The 19,270-nt window shown below is 37.8% G+C and overlaps 1 protein-coding gene across 2 annotated transcripts in view; it reads left to right on the forward strand.

Moving 5' to 3' along the window:
• Positions 1 to 517: 517 nt before the first annotated feature.
• HLCS (holocarboxylase synthetase) overlaps positions 518 to 19,270 on the forward strand; it is an 86,708-nt gene continuing 67,955 nt past the window's right edge. Inside the window, exons 1-5 of one of the 2 annotated variants that reach the window (XM_081198747.1) lie at positions 518 to 539; positions 3,546 to 3,698; positions 4,063 to 4,225; positions 6,149 to 7,110; positions 7,633 to 7,815. In XM_081198747.1, the coding sequence (XP_081054873.1) occupies positions 4,174 to 4,225; positions 6,149 to 7,110; positions 7,633 to 7,815 (1,197 nt within the window). In that variant the 5' untranslated portion in view covers positions 518 to 539; positions 3,546 to 3,698; positions 4,063 to 4,173. The other variant, XM_081198746.1, reaches the window with a different exon arrangement.

The following is a 19,270-nucleotide window of genomic DNA, read 5'->3' on the forward strand; positions in this document are numbered from 1 at the left end:
TTGGCGCGCTCAGAAGCCAAATTTTTCACAGGACCGATCGGAGACAGAATCGTGGGCAGCGCGCACGTGTACGAGAAAAAACAGAGGAAGCGCAATACATGATTCTAGATACCTGATAACAGAGCAGGGAGTAACATCAAATGTGGATGCGGAACCAGGAAATGAAGGACGAAAATGCAAACTTTTATAGAAAATAACGTTTTAAAAAATAAACAAACAAACAAACAAATAAATAAATAAAAAAGCATCCGTCCCTCCCCATCCAAAGACAGTCTAGGCTTTTCTGAATTCTGCTACAGACATAGCGCAAAGAAGTAGCAAGAGGATAGAGAAGCTACAGCGCGGCTACATGGCGCTTCCGGGTCTTTTACGCCTGTTCGTGCCTGGAACCAACAGCAAGAGAAGGGAGGGGTGGAGACCTCCGGACCAATCAGCAGTCCTGTTATCTTCGCGTGAGGAGGGCGGGACAGCCAATCACGGCGGCGGCGGCGTTGGCTGCTTCCCCCGCCACTCCCCGCACCCTCTCCGCAGCCGCTGAGGTACGGATGGGGGCGGGCGCGTCGGTTGGCGGTTGGAGCCCCTCAGGCGCGTCGCCCGCGCGCCATGCTGATCACGCTCTGCTACTTGTACTTCTGGGCGCGCTGGGGGGCCTCTTCGGCGGGGCTCATCCGCCGCACGGTGCGCAGGCTGTACAGGACCCGCTGCTCCTTCACCTTCTCTACCTCCTCCTCTTCCTCCAGCCCCGGCTGCCCTCGCCAAACTCCGCAGCACCGGCAAGCTGCCCACCATCCGCTTCGCAAGCCGGGGCCCCGGCGCCCCCCGGAGGAGGAGAGAGTCTGCCTGAGGGTGGGGGACAAGGTGTTCTTCACTGACGAGACCCAGGTGTGAGGCGGGAAGGGAGGAGGAGGAGGCGCGGCCCGTGGCGCGCCCGTTTCGCCAGGTGTACATAAAATGGATGGGCAGCGGGTGGTCCTCCAGTTGTAGGACACCTCAGCCCCGACCAGTTTGGCCAGTAGTCGGGGATGGTGGGAATTGGGGTCCAGTCAGGTATGGAGGACCACAGGCTCCCCACCCCTGATGTATAGGATAGGGGTAGGGAGATTATATATCTCAACACAAGTGTAGGTTATTTGGACGGGGGAGGGAGTTATTATTACCATGTTTATGTCCCACCTTTTTTTCCAAGCCAGTGGCTCAAGGTGGCTTACAGATGAAATAGAAACCGCTTTTTTTTTTTAAAGTACATTTTAATACTCTGGGGTTTCTGGCCCTTCAACCGCTGGAGGATAGCCAGAAATTAATAGGTGCAGCTGTCCTTAGATTGGGGAGGGTGCAACAATATGGTGACACAGTAGTTTTGTTTATATGTTATGTTTATATGTTTATAGCCTGCCTTTCACTTGAAAGGCCCCCAAACTTGCAAACAAGAATGTTGCAGTTTAAAAGCGACTCCTTATAAAGCAGTTGTTTCTAAAGAGAAAAAGCAGGTACCGGTAACTAAGATTAGATATAGCAGCAGTAAGTGAATTGAAGATTACAGGTGATAATAGGTGAAAGCTCTGGAAAGCCTATTTTCACCCGATGTCTGAATAGTAAGAATAATCAAAAGCACATCTGAGAAAGGAAAAGCATGCTTTTTAAATTTCTAACCTGTAAAAAGTACAGGGATGCTTCGTATGTTAAGTAGTGTTATTTCTTTATATATACACACACACCCCGCAGCCACATTTAATGGAGATGTGATTACTCCCAATTGTTTGGTGCATGTACCAGTGAAATGTATGCAGTGGCAAAATCATGCTTGTATGTGCTTGTGTGCGTTAATTATGTATTAATACAGGCTGCTTTGCGTATATAATTTAAAAAGTGTAATGTGTGACATGACCCTAAATATTTTGGTAGGTTAAAAGATGGAAACCCTAGGACAATGTTAACTACAACACTGAGGGTGCAATTCAGCATTGCAGTGTTTCAAATATTTTGGTGTAAGCATTTCTGTTTGCCTGACATAATTATTTCCCCTCTTCTCCCCTTGCCTGTCACTCCAAGTGTTCTCCTGACCCCACAAGCTAGTTGGTGAGGGAAGCCCTGTTGTGCTAGTGGAAGACCTGAATATAGCTAAAAACGTGTACAAATAAAAATATGCATTACAAATCATTAAAACACAGATACATATATTCTGAAGCTTAAACCTTCTGTTACCAGATTGCAAAAGTTTGGGTAAATAACATTGTATTCAACTGACATCTGAAAGCTGCAGGTAGAGCTCCACCCATATTAAGGATTGAGTGGCTGGTATTGGAAGATGAGCTTCTGTAGATGTTTGTTTCCTTAAGTCATTTAGCACTGACTCATTGAATCAATGTCACAGTGCACAAGTTGCCAGTGCAAAACTTCAGTGTTACATGAGATCACATATTCCTGTCCAAGTTAGTAACGTGGCAGCCTCATTCTGCACAAGCTGCAGCTTTTGGACTGTTTTCAAGGACAATCCCATGTGATGGTATTATGCTTCATCAACAAAGTTTGCTCTACATTGTTATGTTGGCATGATATAATAGCAACAGTGGTTTTTCTTCTGGAGCAGAAGTCATTGTGCCTCATGTTGGAACAGTGGCTGATAGGATTGCACATTTAACTGTTCATTGTGAAATTAAGCAAAACATCCCTTGCGGTCAGCACTCATGTCCTTCAAAAATGTGAAATCTTTTAAAAATAAACATATAATAAGATGAAATCTGTTAGCCTGATGTTTGGATACAACAATTCATTTATTGCATATGATCAATCAGAGTTAAAATCAAACAAGCAGAAATTTAGTGTATGTAAAAGCGGGTGTAAGATTGAAGAGTTAAGTAAAACATTTAGGTTGCTATCTTAAGTATATTTAAAAAGGCAAAAAGCTGCATACAGTATACGTGAACTACCACTGCAACTTAATTTGTGGACTATTTTGTTTGACGTATTTTTTGTAATCTTGTTAATTCTTTGAAACATTATTTTAGTTTCGTAACATGTAAAGCGGCCCCTTGGTGGCTATTATGTCACACTCTGATCTTTAGACAGTCATAAAGTACAAGAGAGTGCAGTCCCAACACTCCTTATTGGAATTGCTAGTGTTAAGATATGACTAATTTCCACTCTAAGTTGCCAGTGGCATGCATATAGGGTTTTCATGATAGAGACTAACACTTTAAGTAACAAAGAAGTAGATTACCTTCCTATACATGTTGGACCTTAAGGTGTTGTAAGATGCCATCAAAGGTGTGGGATTCAAAAAATGTATATGGTATGACACACCAAGTATAGGAGAGGATTCTCTTTAGCCGCTGGTTGGCCACAGTGAGAACACGTTGCTGGACTAGATGGGCCTTTGGTCTGACCAAGCAGGGCTCTTTTGTTTCAGTTGGATCCAGATAGAGCAAAGTGTAGTGAAGTTAAACTGTTGTGTTTTCCTGAAATTACATATCAGAGCTCAATTTGGGGAGGAAGAGGTAAGCTTCCCAAAATGTTGTTAAGCATCTCTTTTTCCCTCTCTTTTCCAGTCTGTTGATGATTTAAACAAATGGACGTTGCTTATTGTATCGCCTTTTCATTATTTGGATAAAATACTGGAAACAGAACGTATCACATTTCTAACTGAAAGTATTTCCATTCAAGCAGGCAGTTCTCAGGCTGTAAATTGCTCAACAGAAAAGGTCAGTATGTTCTGTAATGGTTTTGGTTTTATTTTATTTTTTCATAAGATTTTATTAAAGCTTTTTTATAATTCAGTAAGATAAATGAACCTAATCTAGATAAAAACACAAATAGAGAAAGAAAAAGAAAAGAAAACTCAGTCCTCTCTCTTTGGCTCTGATTGCCTCATAGAGAACTTGAACCTTTGCTAAGCTGAAATCCTTCCAAAGTATCCTGCTTTGCCACAGGATTCAGAATTTGTCAGAAACCAGTGCATGCTCCTAAATTCCTGTATTCCTAGGCAAAATGCACAGCTATGGATATGAATGCTACATAATTAAAAAAAAAATAATCTGGGAAATATGTCGTGATTTTTTTCTTCAGATTGTGAAGTGGTCAGACTATTGTTCACCTTTGGCCTTCAGACCTGGCGAACCTTACATATTATTTGCTGAAACAAGCATAGATAACTTCAGTAGCCTTGGGATAGCATTCATGGAAAATAGACTCCAAATGGATAATGGAATGAAGCCTCAAAAAATTGTGTGTAAGTATCTTTATAATTAATGTGTTCCATTGCAGTGGCCCTCAAAGCGACTTGGACCAACATAACTTAATTGATATTCTGTGCAAGAAAACGGGTAGGGTCCATCCTTCTGTCTGTTAATTGTAGTTCCATTATTTATATCATTTACTAGGTGCATATTTTGTGAATTTAAGGCCCAGTCTTAATATTGCTAGGTCAAGATTATGTGCTGTCAACTTCAACACAACATACTTATGACAAACAACCCATTTCTACACTTTTCACTGAATTCAGTGCTTGGGGTTGGGACTTTTTATACATCCAATACATTACATATTGAAACAATAATCAATCAATAATGACTGGCCACTGTGTAGATGCGTGTCATAAATGGCAGAGATAATAGGACTCATTGATACATCTGGAGGGAAGTAGAGGGCTAGATGTCATAGACAATCATACACCACACCATAAAATGCTTTCCTCAACTTTGATGACATCAACTCCCACTCTCAGTAACTAGAAGTAATTTACTCTAGGGAACAGGGGAGTTATGTATGTACAGTAGTGCTCACTATAAGGGGAGAGCCTGTAACTCTGCATTGGTATAGCCAGTGGTCAGGGATGATGGAAGTTGTAGTTTGACAGTATCTGGAGAGCCACAAGTTCTAATGGTGTTCTTGTTCTAATGGTGCAGTTTTATATTTTGAACTTGACTTGTTGCCCAAAATGTTGGTCCATCATTGAGTTCATTTATTATTATTAGCATTAGCATTATGAATTGTGTGTTAAAACGTGGAACTTTACTTGAGCACCTCTCCTATGAAATAGTTATTTGGTGTTCACACCATTCTTGTAAACATTTAATTTTTAATCTCTCAATTCAGTTATTTTGTTGATTGGGTAAGCTAATGACTGACAAGCATAAATCTAATTCTTATCCTGGAGTGCCTCTGGAGTGTAAAAAAGTTATAAATACTTAACCATCGCAAAGTATCCTCCAGATACTGGAGAATTTAAAAGTTCAGGTCCTCCTAGTGATGTCTATAATTGTACATTATTTAATAATGCAAAATCTAGTAACTGCTTTGGAATGCAAACTTTTCCTTTAAAAATGTTGTTTTTCAAGCATGCTTAGTTGGAGATGCATTGAAACTAGTGATTTCAATGCACCAGTAGTTGTGCAAAGTCTTCTACATTAATAGTAAGTGAACACAATGGACACAGATAGCAAATGGGAAAGTGCATTGGTATTTTGAGATGGGAAGGGATGACATTGTCATCCAGACTGCTATACTGATGAGAACTGTATCCATAATTTGTGCATCTGCATCCAGTCAGCACCACTTTTTTTCTTGTACTTTGTAAGCAAATTTCTTAATTCAGAACCTACACAGATGCATATGAGAGCATAACCACTGTCCATACACAGTTGTGTGCTGAACTGACCTGGTTGCTTATTCCTTCTGAAGGTCAGGTCACTGAAGTGTTCTTAGTTGGATATCCAAATATGAGACTCCAGAATTAACACATGCCAATCTTGACCTTTGCCACATGTTTTGGTTCACTTAATTGCTTAGCCGTACTTGTCCTCAGTCTAACTGCTAGGAGTTTTTCTTTTGTGTATGCGTACAATAGCTTATTGGCATAGGGTTTAAGTAAGACAGACATTTTTTGTTAGGGCAAATGATGACTTCAGTCACCAACAGCTTAATCTGAAGATGTGCTTTGCAAGCACATAATTTTTTACCAACAGCTGCTCCATTGCATCATCATGATAACATAATGTTATATTGCATTGCAAACATGCTGATAGTAAAATGGAGACATGTCATCACAATTATTTAAGATAAGAACACCAGTTTAAGCTTATATTAAAGGCAGCATTATTCAACATTGCCATTATTATGCATTCTGTTTAATAACTTACTTTAAATATGTCAGCTGTTCACTTACAGAAGTCAGCGCTGGAAGAGTTAGAACAACCGGCTCCAAATACCCCAAAAGAGGGAAATACTAATAAGATGCCACTTGGTGAACTGACTCAAGGGTCTGCTTTTAAGACTGATGCTAAACCAGAAGAGGAAGCTCTTGATTGTGCAGCAGGTGGCGATCAAGAAATGCAGAGATCAGCATGTAAATTGCAGAAAGTAAATGAACATCCTGAACAACTTGAGCAAATATCTGAAAAGGAAACAGGAACTGGTGAACATCACCACCTTCATCTTTCCAGCTGTCATGAGTGCTTGGAACTGGAGAATAGCACAATTGAGTCAGTTAAGTTTGCCTCTGCAGAAAACATTCCAGATCTTCCTGATGATTATAGTGGCAATTCCGAAGATGTTAGTGATAATCTGGCAGGAAACCTGAAAAGGGTAAACCTTACTGGGAAGCCTCCCAATATTTTAATTTACGTTGGTTCTGACCCTGGAAAAGTGAAGTTTGAGGAAATAAAATCACTCATCATAGAATGTGTAGATGTTAATGCTTATACAGTCTACCAGTTGTTAGAGAATCAAGTTATGAGCGTTCCATGGCTTGACAATGCATTGCTGTTGATTGTTGCTGCATCACACCCCATTTCAGATGATGTGTCCAAACAATTTCTTGCTTTTATGTCAAAAGGTGGGAAGATTTTGGGACTTGCTTCTTCTTTCACTTTTGGTGGAGTACAGCTAAAAAGTAAAGATGAACTGATGGGCAAAATACAGGACTTCGTGTTTTCAACAGCAAAGAGCAAAGAGGTTAGACTAAATATTCTAGCTAGTGGGAAAGTTTTCGAGAGAGAAACTACAGAAGAACTAAGCTCCATGAAGCTACTAGGTTACTTGGAGAGTCCAGATAAAGATATGATGATTGTCTATCTGCCCTATGGAAATGGTGGTGGAGAAGCCATTCTTTGTCAGGTATGGTAGACATAGGTTTTGTTTGCAAATGTTTTTCTCAATGTTTTCTTAAAGAATCCTGCTTTCTAGAAAATGACGGATTTGTAGGCAGATAGATTTTCCAAGAACATGTCCGTAAGTCTGCACTATAGCATTTCCACTGTTCCTTCTCTAGTAATAAAATTCCATATTATAGCCTCTTCATAAAAGGCAGTATCACCCAGTTCTAACATTCAGATTAAGTGATCTAGCATTTAAATTAATTTAAATTCTAGGCTGTTGGAAAAAATATTTTTGGGCTATTTTTAAACAAGATCAACAGTGATCTTAGCATGTAAATATTCATTTTCACTGTAGTACCATTTCTGCTTTCTGTATTGTGTTAATGTGTAGTTGCTATAAAAAACAACCCAAGTAGCTGGTGATTGAAGATTATCAGGGTGCATCAGTGTAGTTGATTATGCAGTTAATGTAGTAATCCTGGGTTTTTAAAAGTGACTTTTAATACATTTGAAGGGTAATATTTCTGCTTTGTATTCACAGGCACATTTGGAAGTGAATGTCAAGGGTTTGTCTACTCAAACAAAGGATGACTTCAATTTGCTCAAAATGAGCAATGCCAAAAGATATGATGTTCTTACCGAAATCCTGACACTACTTCATTTGAGCTGTGATTTAAGTGAATTTCCCCAATTAACTCCTATTTACTTGCTCTCATCTGATAAGGTGAGCCTTATTTAATTGTATTCAATTTAAAGGCAGCATTCAAAATGCCCAGTTGCTCACTTTACTGTGGTTTCTTTCATACAATATTTTATTATTGGACAACAGTATGTCTTTGACTGCGTTAGTAATTGGGCATAGTAAAGAACTTAAGTCTTTGGAATAATTTTGCGAGCTATAGAAACCAGTGTTCCTTTTAACAGGCAGAAGTTAATGAACAAAAATACATAAAAAATAAAAGAGAGAGAAGGCTTGCAAGTATATTATGACTGAAGTTTTAGTGAACTGGAGCGCTTCCACAGCAGATCTTAAGGTTTAGGGGAAGAAACACAATCTGCATGAGAAACAGGTTGGAGTTCACCATATTCAAGATCAACTCAAGAGTCCACTTCATCAAATTCAACTTATATCTGAAGTGAATTCTATGTTGTGAACGCTTCATCCCATAATAAATTTGTTAGCCTTTAAAGTGCTACATGACTGCTGTTTTTGTTACAATAGACTAACACAGCTATACCTTTTTTGGAGTGTGGTCCTTGATGCCTTTTACTTCTGTCTGTTGTGGAAGCTTATATCCGCAGTTTACAAGTTTTATTTTTCCGTTGACTGAGTTTCTTGCATTTTTATGGAATATGATTTTATATAATCTGAAATGCTTTTCTGATTGCTAAGCTAAGATTGAATCATTACATCTACACATTTTGAAATGTCTGAATAACATGACAGTAATTTAGATGTGATTATGAAATTTTAGTCCATCATTCACTTGGTTTCAGTAAATCATGAATACAGGGGACAATAACATCAAATATATTAAATATATACTGATAATAGCATTAAAACAATGCTTTAATATGTTGAATATGTGCTTATATATGTCCATACAGTAACCTATATATAACTTATTTCCTTAGGTTATTGTATGTTTCCTGATGATCCTTCCTGTGATCAAATCCTAAGTACAGTATCACAATCTAAAATGAGGGAATGGTACTATCAGACTGACAGTATGCCTTTGCAGTTAGCTTGGTGCAAGAGTAGAGGGGGTGTTCCTTGGGCCAACTTAATGAAATTAATTTGGATTCTGGCAAAACTTGTTCCTTTGCATCTATCTCTTGGAAAGCTTTTTAAAATTATTTATATCCAGCCATACTGTCTTTCTGACTTGTAATTCAATCACATTTTGGAAATTAATGCTTGTTTAATATAGGTATTTATTTTCAATGTAAATAGAGTTTCAGTTGAATTTGAGAAGGTTTTTAATCTTTAAAGGCAGTGTAAAATATTTAAATGACTGAATAAATTATTCAGAACATACTGTGTACAAATCTAAACTAGCTCATTTCAGTGTCTGCTTATACAGTTTTCTAGCACTTTTAACATTTATTATTGGTTTTGGGGGAAGAAACATTATGCCTCTGAATGCCAGTTGCTGGAAATCACAAGTATGAAGAGTGCTCTTGCACTCATATTCCACTGGTGTGCTCCCCATTGACATCTGGTTGTTACTGGGTTAGATCAGCCTTTGGCCTAAGTCTAATAAGACAACATTTCTTGTCTTGCCACAAGATGGCACTTCTGAGCTGCTTTAGAGCTTAGGTTTGTCCTGTTGAAATAGTGAATTTAATAAAAGTGATTATGTTTGCCTTAGTCAGACACTGGTTTTTAGGACTTAAACCTAAAGATTGGACTTAAAACCAATCTTAAGCAGCTCAGGGAATTCAGAAGATAGGTTTGCAGCAAATTGCACTGAAAATAATATTTACATTTTAAAAATTCTTGATCCTGGGTTCACTTTTCATTGCATAATTTACACAGGAATAGACCTATAGCATAGGTGTTCTAGGAGATTATAACCTGCACAGTAATAAAACAATGTTTCCAAATTTCAGCTATTATTATTATTTACAGTCCACAGTTGGGCAATATATAGGGACCAACCCAAGTGTCATGAAGGCATAGCAAGCTTTCAACTTGTCCATAATTCTTCATCAAGCAAGATTCTAGACAAAACGGGGTAAGGGGAACAAGGAAAAATAAAGAATGAAAAATTAATTTGATGTTGTAACCGTGGAGTCAGTTTGTAGAGTCAGTTCTAATATGGAAATTAATAGGCCGAATAATTTCCACTCAGTGCTACATAGATCATCTTACACAGTTAGGATTCTGGGATACAGAAACAATGGCTGCTCCAGATTTCTGAGAAATTAAAGTTTGACTCGTAACAGATCTGTCTAGATTCTTATAGAACACACAGGTTGTTGGGTAGACAGAAGTAAGGATAAACACTAGCAAATGGTTCTATATAAATGGCAATTACAACCAAATTATACAGTAGCACCTAGTGGTTGAAGGGGATGGTAATCTCCACATATCAAGGTCCATTGTCAGGTAGTAGAAATTCATCTTTGTCTTGTAGATTTCCCCCTGAATGGCTAGGTTACTATTTACCATCCTCTTTCTGCACACAAAAGTGCCTGGGGAGAAAATATCCCAAGAAATCAACTGATTTTTGTTTAGTGTGCCCCCCTTTTTTGTGTCCAAGTCAGTGCAATATGTTGAAGTAAAAATGTTCCATGGGTTTTTCAAGCAGACTTCAGTGATGGTTTAGGGATTTTACTACCCCCAATATATGTTAGATTTTTGCTTGAAGAAGTAAACTGTCTCCAAAGCTGTTTGTGTAATTTTTTTCGTTTCAGTTCATAAACACACACTGGTTGCTTCTATTTTGGATGTCTTCCATTAAAAATTGCTCCCTCCTGTCTTTTGCTACCTCTTTGCCCCTGAAGATGTTGTTTACTACAAACACACATTGAGGGGGAAATAGCAGTTAGGTCAATTTCAGGAGAAAAGTGGTGTGAGGTTGCAGTCTGGATCATAGAATTGTAGAGTTGGAAGGGACCACAAGGGTCATCTAGTCCAACCCCCTGCAATGCAGAAATATTTTGCCCAACATGGGTCTTGAAACCACAGTCCTGAGATTAATGTTCCATTAACTGAACTATCACACATTCCAGATCAAGGCTCAGTGGCTGCTTTTTCTTCAAAATAGAAGCAGTTAGGTTAAACAAATGTGCTTAAGCAGATGACTACTGTTACATCTAATTTGGCCCTAATACAATAATTTCACAAACCTGCTATATTTTATTTTTAGTTGAATGGAAAACAAATGCTACATGTATAGCTGTGTCAGCAATATATGCTTGAGCTTGCAAGTATTAAAGGCTGAAGGAGGTGCAATCTGTTAACCTCTTACTGTAGCAAGCCAGTAGAAATCATTACAATGAATAATTGATTCTCAAATAGCTTTGTTCTTTTTTCAAGTACGTACATATCAATGTTTTTCTGTCAAGGGTAGACCTGCAAAGCTCATTGTACTTCATATATTGTTCAACCTTTTTCTTGTATTATCCCATTTTTATTTTACTGTTAATTAAATGCAACAGGATTTTTTTAGTTTAGTTTAATGCATAAAAAGTTTGCACACCAAAAAGAGTAAAGTATGTTTTAAAGTTTTTTTTGGTAAATTATTGAAAATACATCAACTGGACATGTCAGCCACATCATTTTGGCATGTTCAGTCCTCATTGGGATGCTTAATAATGTTCATACTTCAGGAAATAATTAGGAATTCTCTAACCAGCACTTGAAGAATTGAGATATCTGTACAGTCATACCTCGGTTGAAGTAGCTTCGGGATGAATATTTTTGGGTTGTGCTCCGTGGTGACCTGGAAGTAACGGAGCGTGTTACTTCTGGGTTTCGCCACATGCGCAGACGCTCAAAATGACGTCATGTGCGGAAGCAGCGATACGCGCAGTCGCATCTTATGTTTACTTCAGGATGTGAATGGGGCTCTGGAACGGATCCCGTTTGTATCCAGAGGTACCACTGTATAATATACAAGTGGGAGCCTGAAACACAATGTTGCAGTATGGAATGCTACTTTTTGTGGTTCCAGTCAATCCGTTCCATTGCCTCATGGTCTAGTTTCCTTAGGTGTCCAATATTTTCATCTTCATTCTTTTTAAAAAATTGTTCCCTCTTAAATTTGGTTTTTTCTAATCTTCATGGACTATCACCTATCTTTTATAATGCTGTCATATTTTCCCAAGTCTCAGAAATAGTTTGCTACTGCTGTTTCTGTCAAAGACCTACCACAGTTGTAAGCCTTAGGTCTGATTTTAAATTTTACATGCCTTTCAAATCCGGTGTTTCTCAACATAGCTGTCAACTTTTCCCCTTTCTTGCGAGGAATCCTATTCGGAATAAGGGAATTTCCCTTTAAAAAAGGGAAACGTTGACAGCTATGCTCTCAACATTCTGATATCCCTGCTATCACTTTTCATGTTCAGAAATACTACAACCTTCTCCCCCTACCTCAGACCTAAGTTTGTTTGGAATGTGGTGAAGGGAAGAAGACTCAAGAAAGTCAAATTGCTTTGCTTGCATAATTTTGGATGAATCCATTGTCAAATGACAACCTGACTTACTGATCATCCTTCCTTTTTACCCACCCCTTTGGGTAAGGAGACTGAGCAGACTGCAGAATCAATATTGTCTCCTTCCTAGTTCCCCATATTCGTCTCCTTGGGTCTGTGCAAAACCCTCAGTGGTTGTTTTTCATCCTCAGACTATCCTAATTATTCATGGGTAGTCCAAGTCTCCCCCCATGCCCAGTTTTAGTCTCCCCTCCCCTTCTTTTAGGATATTTTACACATCCCCCTTTAAAAGCCATGTTTACTGTCTGTTCCTGAGCTCCACCTTGTCACAACTAATTTTTGCTCTCACACATCCACTTTATTGATAAGGAGACTGAGGCTTCTGAGTCATTTAACTGATTTATTTTATTTAAAATTAGTTGTCCCTCTTATTCAGTCAGTCAAGGATGCTCTGTAAACTTACACAGTATGGCAATTTTGGTAATGGCTAACTGAAGAAATGCTCTTGTTAGCAAAAATCATAATACAGCTGAATAGTGGGAGATTCAGGACAGATTAAAAGTACTTCACATTGTTAAACTGTGGAATTCCCTGTCACAAACTGTGGTTTTGGCCAGCTTGGTTTTAGGATTAAATACGTCATGATTATGGCTTTAAGTTACTCCCAAGATCAAAGGCAGCATGCCTCTGAATACCAGTTGCTGGGGAACAACAGAGGGAGAGGTCTATTGCCCTCACATCTAGCTTGTGAGCTTCCCATTGGCATCAGATGCGGAGGAAAGATGCTGGACTAGTTAGGGCGGCCTTTGCTCTCATTTAGCTACTTTTCTTACGTTCTTGATAGTGTGCTGCTATAGTAGTAATAGCAACATTTTGCTCAAAGTGCTTCATTTACTTGATCTGTATTCTGATTCTGTAAAACAGCTTAATATTAGCGATTTATGCAAGACTTCTAACAAATCTTCATGTCTGAGAATATTTCAGACATGAAGATTTGTTAGAAGTCTTGCATAAATCACCTGTTATCAGACATTACATTTTCTTCACTGAAAAGTCTGGCCCATGTTGGTTTCTATTGTTACATTTTTGTGGCAATGCACTGTTGTTCTGCCTCCTGAATTGTGCTTCACTATGTTTAAATTTTTAACTTGAGGTAACGGTGTTAGCTTTCTTTTATGGGAAAAAAGGAAAGGACTGATTATGATAACTCTTTTCTGTAGTAAAGCCCATTCATTGTCTTCATTGTGTATGTATTCCTGTAACAAAATCAGCATCAATGCATTCTTTGTGTCTAATTTTTAGAAGGCTTTTTGTTTTGCTGAGAGAGTGCTGTTGTTGAATTGTGTTTTGACCTACTTTTTCATTCATGTTACAAACTAAAGACTGGAAATGTAAAATGTAAGGGTGACAATTTGACCACATTCTGAGACTTGAATATGTTCACAAGTTGCAAAGCCCTTAATTCAGATTTGTCCCCAGCATTGTGGACCATATGTTCACAGAGTGTTCCATAGTTGGCACTGGAAACATTCTGCATGTTCTCTGTCTGCATGAAAAGTTGTGGGAATCCACTAATGCAGAGTTCTCAGGTTTATTGACTGCAAAGGTTGTGTGGGAAGGGCTATAACTTTGTCTTGAACAAATTTACCTCAAAATAAGCCCTCCTGAGTACAGTTTGACTTAAAGGTAAGTGTGCTCTGAATCTCACTTTAAGCCACATCATTCTATCCCCCACCCCGCACTTACTGACTTACAGTATTCTTATATTGCCATAATGTAGAGACTCAAAACAACATCTGAAGTCTGGCAACAGATTGCTATTTTAATACATGATACCTGAACCATCTGCACTTAGAGTAATTAAAGAAAGTGACCGTTTTGGATTCAGTTTCAACCTTAGAAAATGTCACAGAAAATATCCTTTTGAGTCTCAGAGTTATAGGGGATTGGTGTTAAGCAGGTGGGTGGTTTTAAATATATAGACTCTGTGTCTTATAAAGTATACTCTGGAGAAACTTTTCAATTTGGCAGTAGTTTACTTAACTATGACATCAGCTGCAAAGATCTGGCAAAAAATGGAGCATTTCCAAACCTGCAAATGTTTTTTTTACCCCTTTAGTGTGGTTTCTAACTAATGTACATAAGAGACCTGGATGTGTGTGGAAGGTGGCATCTTCCTCAATGTTATGAAATACTGTCACATTAACATTGTTAGTGCATTGTCATATAATCTGATAGTCAAATAAAACCTCTGGATCCTTCTAGCTAAGTACGAGAATGTTTGTATTTTGCTTTAGCAAAGAAAGCAGATGGCAAAATCTTACTATGGTTAACAATATTAGCAAAAATTAAAGTTGGACTTTAAGTGTTAGGCAGAAACTTTTACTTTTGATGGTTTACCTATATTGCTGAATGTATGATGAATTGTTTGACTCAACATTTAAGAAAACAATGGCTACCAGTGCTAAGACACCACTGAAGTCTGAAATAAATGCCATCAATCTTTTGAAGGTGAGCATTAAAAGGTTTTGTATATGTTTCTTCACAAGCTAAGGAAATTGTGGATGTGCAGATAAACTAACATAACATGTTGCTGCTGAAGGCATCAGGAATTAAAATGAGTAACACCTAAATAGCAGTTCTAAGATTAAGGCAAACATTGAATTATTTAAATCAGTTTTCTAATTGTGCACAATTAGAAAACCAGAGGTACAAGTAGGTATATCTATTTTAATTGCCAGGTCTTACCATTATGAGCATTCTTGTGATTACTTTCTTTACTTTTCAGTGTCTTATCCCAGAATGGGTATGAAAAATACTAAGATATGTATAAAATACATCAATTAGTACATTAACCTAATCCAAGCAGGGCAAGATTCTGCTTAATGCTTCAGATTGCTTTGTGTCATAGGCTGGTTAGCACTTTACCTTTTTAGTCACTGAAGGTACAATGCAGTGCGGATCCAGAAAGACAGGGGCATCCAACTTACTTATTTCTAAGATTTATATATTGTTTTTTATTACTAACATTTTGTGGGAGGGATTCAAGTGCATACTGGAAATTTAGGTATGTACAATTAAAAATAGGAAAGACACTTAAAAGTGTGGGTTGAACAAATGGTTAATGGGAGCATGTGTGAACACACTGCAAGTAAATCAGGATGAATGCTCACTGTTTATAACTGCCCAATAAACAAATCAGAACAAATACTCACTAAAGACCAGATGCAGTCAACTCACCATGTAAGCTTTGTGTAAGCAAATGCTGGGCAGATGCTGAATAAACAGGAGGAGACCAGAACAATTAGTAATCCTAATTAAAATAAAGTAATAAATCACAAGTAGACAAGCCTCAAGATTTCATTTAAAAGGAAAACAGTAGAAGAATAAGCAAGTTTCCAAAAGCACAACAGAGAAGCAAAATCAAACCTTTCTGTTCTTCCCTATCCAGCAGGTGCATCTGTCTTGCCTGCCCATCAACATCCCCCAATATCAGTGTAGGGACAGAATGTTTTAGTAGCTTGTATACAGGTCCATGTCATACAAGGTTTTTCATTCCAGAGGGATTCAAAATTCAACTATGATTGAAATAGTTTATAGAGCATGTAATTGTGCCTAGCATGTGGCAGTGGTGGCAGCAAAAAAAGCCTACTGTGTTGCCACCACTGCATCCTGAAGTTGCTATGGAACACTTCTTAGGGTGGTGAAAGCCTTAGGCCCAGGAACATCAGTCCATTCCTACTCACTGAAGTCTATTGTGACACATTTGCCATGTGCTTTAAGAACAATAGCACTCATTTCCGTTCCAGCCTTGATGCCACAGTTGATGTAGGTCTGGTGTAGGTTTCAATCTCTTGCTGTGGACAGGATTTAACCCCTCCTCATCAGCTGATAGCGCAGGTTGAATGCTGCTTTGGATGGCTTTGTGCTGCTATTCACTTCTGGGCATGCATGCAGCCAATGCAGGAGTTAAACCCTGCCCTTGACCCATCAGCTGACAGTTTGGGTGATGTCAGCTAATGGGTAGGTGAGTATGATTTGGAGGAAACAGCCTTGCAGGCCAACTTGGACTGCCTGGTGAGCCATGATTGACCTGTGAGCCCTGCTTTATAAGAAAACATAACTTCCTAAAAACTGCCTCATTTGTGACCTGAGGTTGGTTTTTGATTGTGGTTAGCATATCTGTTCAGGGTTACCAGCAGAAGAAAGATTAACTTTTAAAAGCAGCAAGAGGAAAGAGGAAAGTTAATGGATAAAGTGGATCATTAGCACATAATTCAAACCTTAAGCATGTACTTCAGAGCTACTTTAAATGTTACATTTGTGGAAAATGTATTGGATATTGAAATACTGTTTTTATGCTTGTTTATGTTGTTGAAAAAGCATAGCAGCAAGTTTTATTGCTTAGCCATAGTCTTACAATTCTCGATGAAAACTTAGCATATACATCTTGCAAATAAACCATAAATAGCAAAAGGTTAATAAAATCAGAAAAATTCCACTATAAAAAGTAAACAAAAATAAGACCATCAACAAATGAATAAGGTGTAGAATTAAAAACAACACAAATTTAAACACATATTAAATTTTGATAGGTATTTTTTAAAATTCCAACTACTGTATTGAAAGAATCTGCTCTCACGTGTTTGCTGCTATTTTGTCAGAACCATGGTTGATCAAAACTAAATCAATATAATGAACTATAAGTCTTAAAATGATTAACATCCTAGGAACTAAAGGAACCAAGATGAACTCATTATTTGACTCCCTGCATATAAATCAAACATTAAAAGTAGAATAAATAATCATGAATAGTTTTTTTAAAAACTACTAAAATAGCTGAATTCAAAACAGTTTCAATTCACACTAACCTTAAACTGGAAACTTACCGGTATTTGTACAAAAGAGATGCAGAAATCTCCAGCAGGCCAGATTCTCAGACTGGGCAAAAAGAAAACCTCAGTCTTTATCCCCTTCCAAACTGCTATGCAAACTAAATAAACAGTCAGTCCTTGGCCTCTGTACTTAGAATTGAATTCAAATAATTGTTCTGCCCCTGCCACCTCCACCACAAGCAGCCATATAGCCTTCAGGATGCTCTGCAGCAGATTGCTTATCAAGGTTCTCATAAGGTTGCAGCAGCTCTCTCCTTCCTTGGAAGTTTTTAAACAGAAGTTGTATGACCATCTGTCATGGATGCTTTAGCTGACATTCCTGCATTGCAGGAGGTTAGACTAGATGACCCTTGGGATCCCTTCCAACTCTTAAGATTTATGATTCTATACTCTCATACAAAAAGCCCTGAAAGGCTAAACAAGAACAGTAGGTGACAGATTGCATTATGTGGTATGCACAAAACTGACACATAATTAAGTGCAGATTGCTTGAACACCTGTCATTCTGCTTACACCCATAGATATGTATGTTTTAAGTACCGTAATCCACTTCATCTTAGAATTTCTTATAAAGAATATTGCTTTATTATTAGTGCTATTTAGACCAATCTACCTTTCATTGTTCATTATTCTGAGGAATTACACTGCTAATTCCTGATATAATGAAATAATGGAATTTAGCTGAAAACATAAGGTAATTTAATTTATGACTTAAGTGAAAATAAATGCTATATATAAATTCCTGCTGTTCTTTAAAAGTTGTGGCTGATACCAAACATTAAAACAGTTCTGTTGCATCTTCTGCTTGGCGCATTATTGAAGTTTGTTTTAAGAAAATACCATAAGATGCTTTGCAACCCAAATCCTATAATGGAAACGTTTTTAAAGTGCAAATTTAAAAATATATTGCTATGGTGAAATGTTCCAAGACAACCTATGGGCTATGATGTCATTAAAATTGCTGCAGTAAAGAATTCAGTATACATGGCTTTTGTCAATGACTGATAGCTTTTTCAGTACTGTGAAATGCTATTATATTTTGCTGGAATAGCTGTGGCAAACTTAATCCTGTATGGTGGCAAGTCTGCAGTTTTTATGACTGAAAGAGACATCACTAACAGACTAGCAAAATGTTTTAATTTTCTAAAAAGTCTAAAAACATTGGTTACATTCTATTTATTGTGACTACTTGGTAAAAATAATTTATTTCTGAAATACTGAAAGGAAATCAGCAATTGTTTTCATATTAAACTACTGCTCATTCACATACAGGAGGTTTTTTCCAGTAGACTTTTGGGCATTTCTGACATGAACATGGTACTCTCTTTATGTGAGAGAGTGTTTTCTTATGCATGAACGGTATTAATTTTTTATATTGTATGTTTTCAGCTTAGGATGATGTTTAGCCTTTGACCTAACCACTTTCTTACAATAAACAGTTTGTTGATGAGAGCAGCTGCTAAGAAGATTGCTTCCAGACTGTTCTCACAGCACTGAGTGAGAGAAAAAGTAAAGCAGAGTGCACCTTACAAAGGGCAGGCATTGCAAAATTATATTCACTGTGCTTGCATTATATTATATCAACATCTCTATATTTATGCATTGAAATACTCGGTAGCAGAGAGTACAACAGCATAGTTGTGTGTCTTCAAAAATAAGCTACTGAAAAAATACTTATATTTGCAATGATTCTGGAGTAGAATTTGGATGCAGTGGTAGCTGGGAAGTTGGTAGAGATTTTCTTCTAAATTATGAAATTGTTCCAATTAGTACATGAGGGTGGAGTTGGAGAGATTCCTTGATGCCTGGAGTTTGGGTCTTCTTGGTTTGGAAAAAATGTGAACAAGTGGGGACATGATAGAGGTGCATAAAACCATGCATGTATGGAGAATGGCATACTTCCTCTCTCATACTGTACAGTGTAATTTGCTGCAACAGATTTGCTGCAACAGATTATGGTGATTGCTAGGGATGTACAAACTTCCACTATCTTTTTCTCACATAGATGCACATTCTTCTAGTATTTTTTCATTCTGCAATGAGTTTATTTTACCCAAATCTTTCTTCAGGTGTGTCATGTGGAAATAAATTATTTTCAAATACATTGGAATACATATACCA

Source organism: Podarcis bocagei (assembly GCF_964188305.1).
Source record: "Podarcis bocagei genome assembly, chromosome: 6".
Classification (NCBI taxonomy): Eukaryota; Metazoa; Chordata; class Lepidosauria; order Squamata; family Lacertidae; genus Podarcis; species Podarcis bocagei.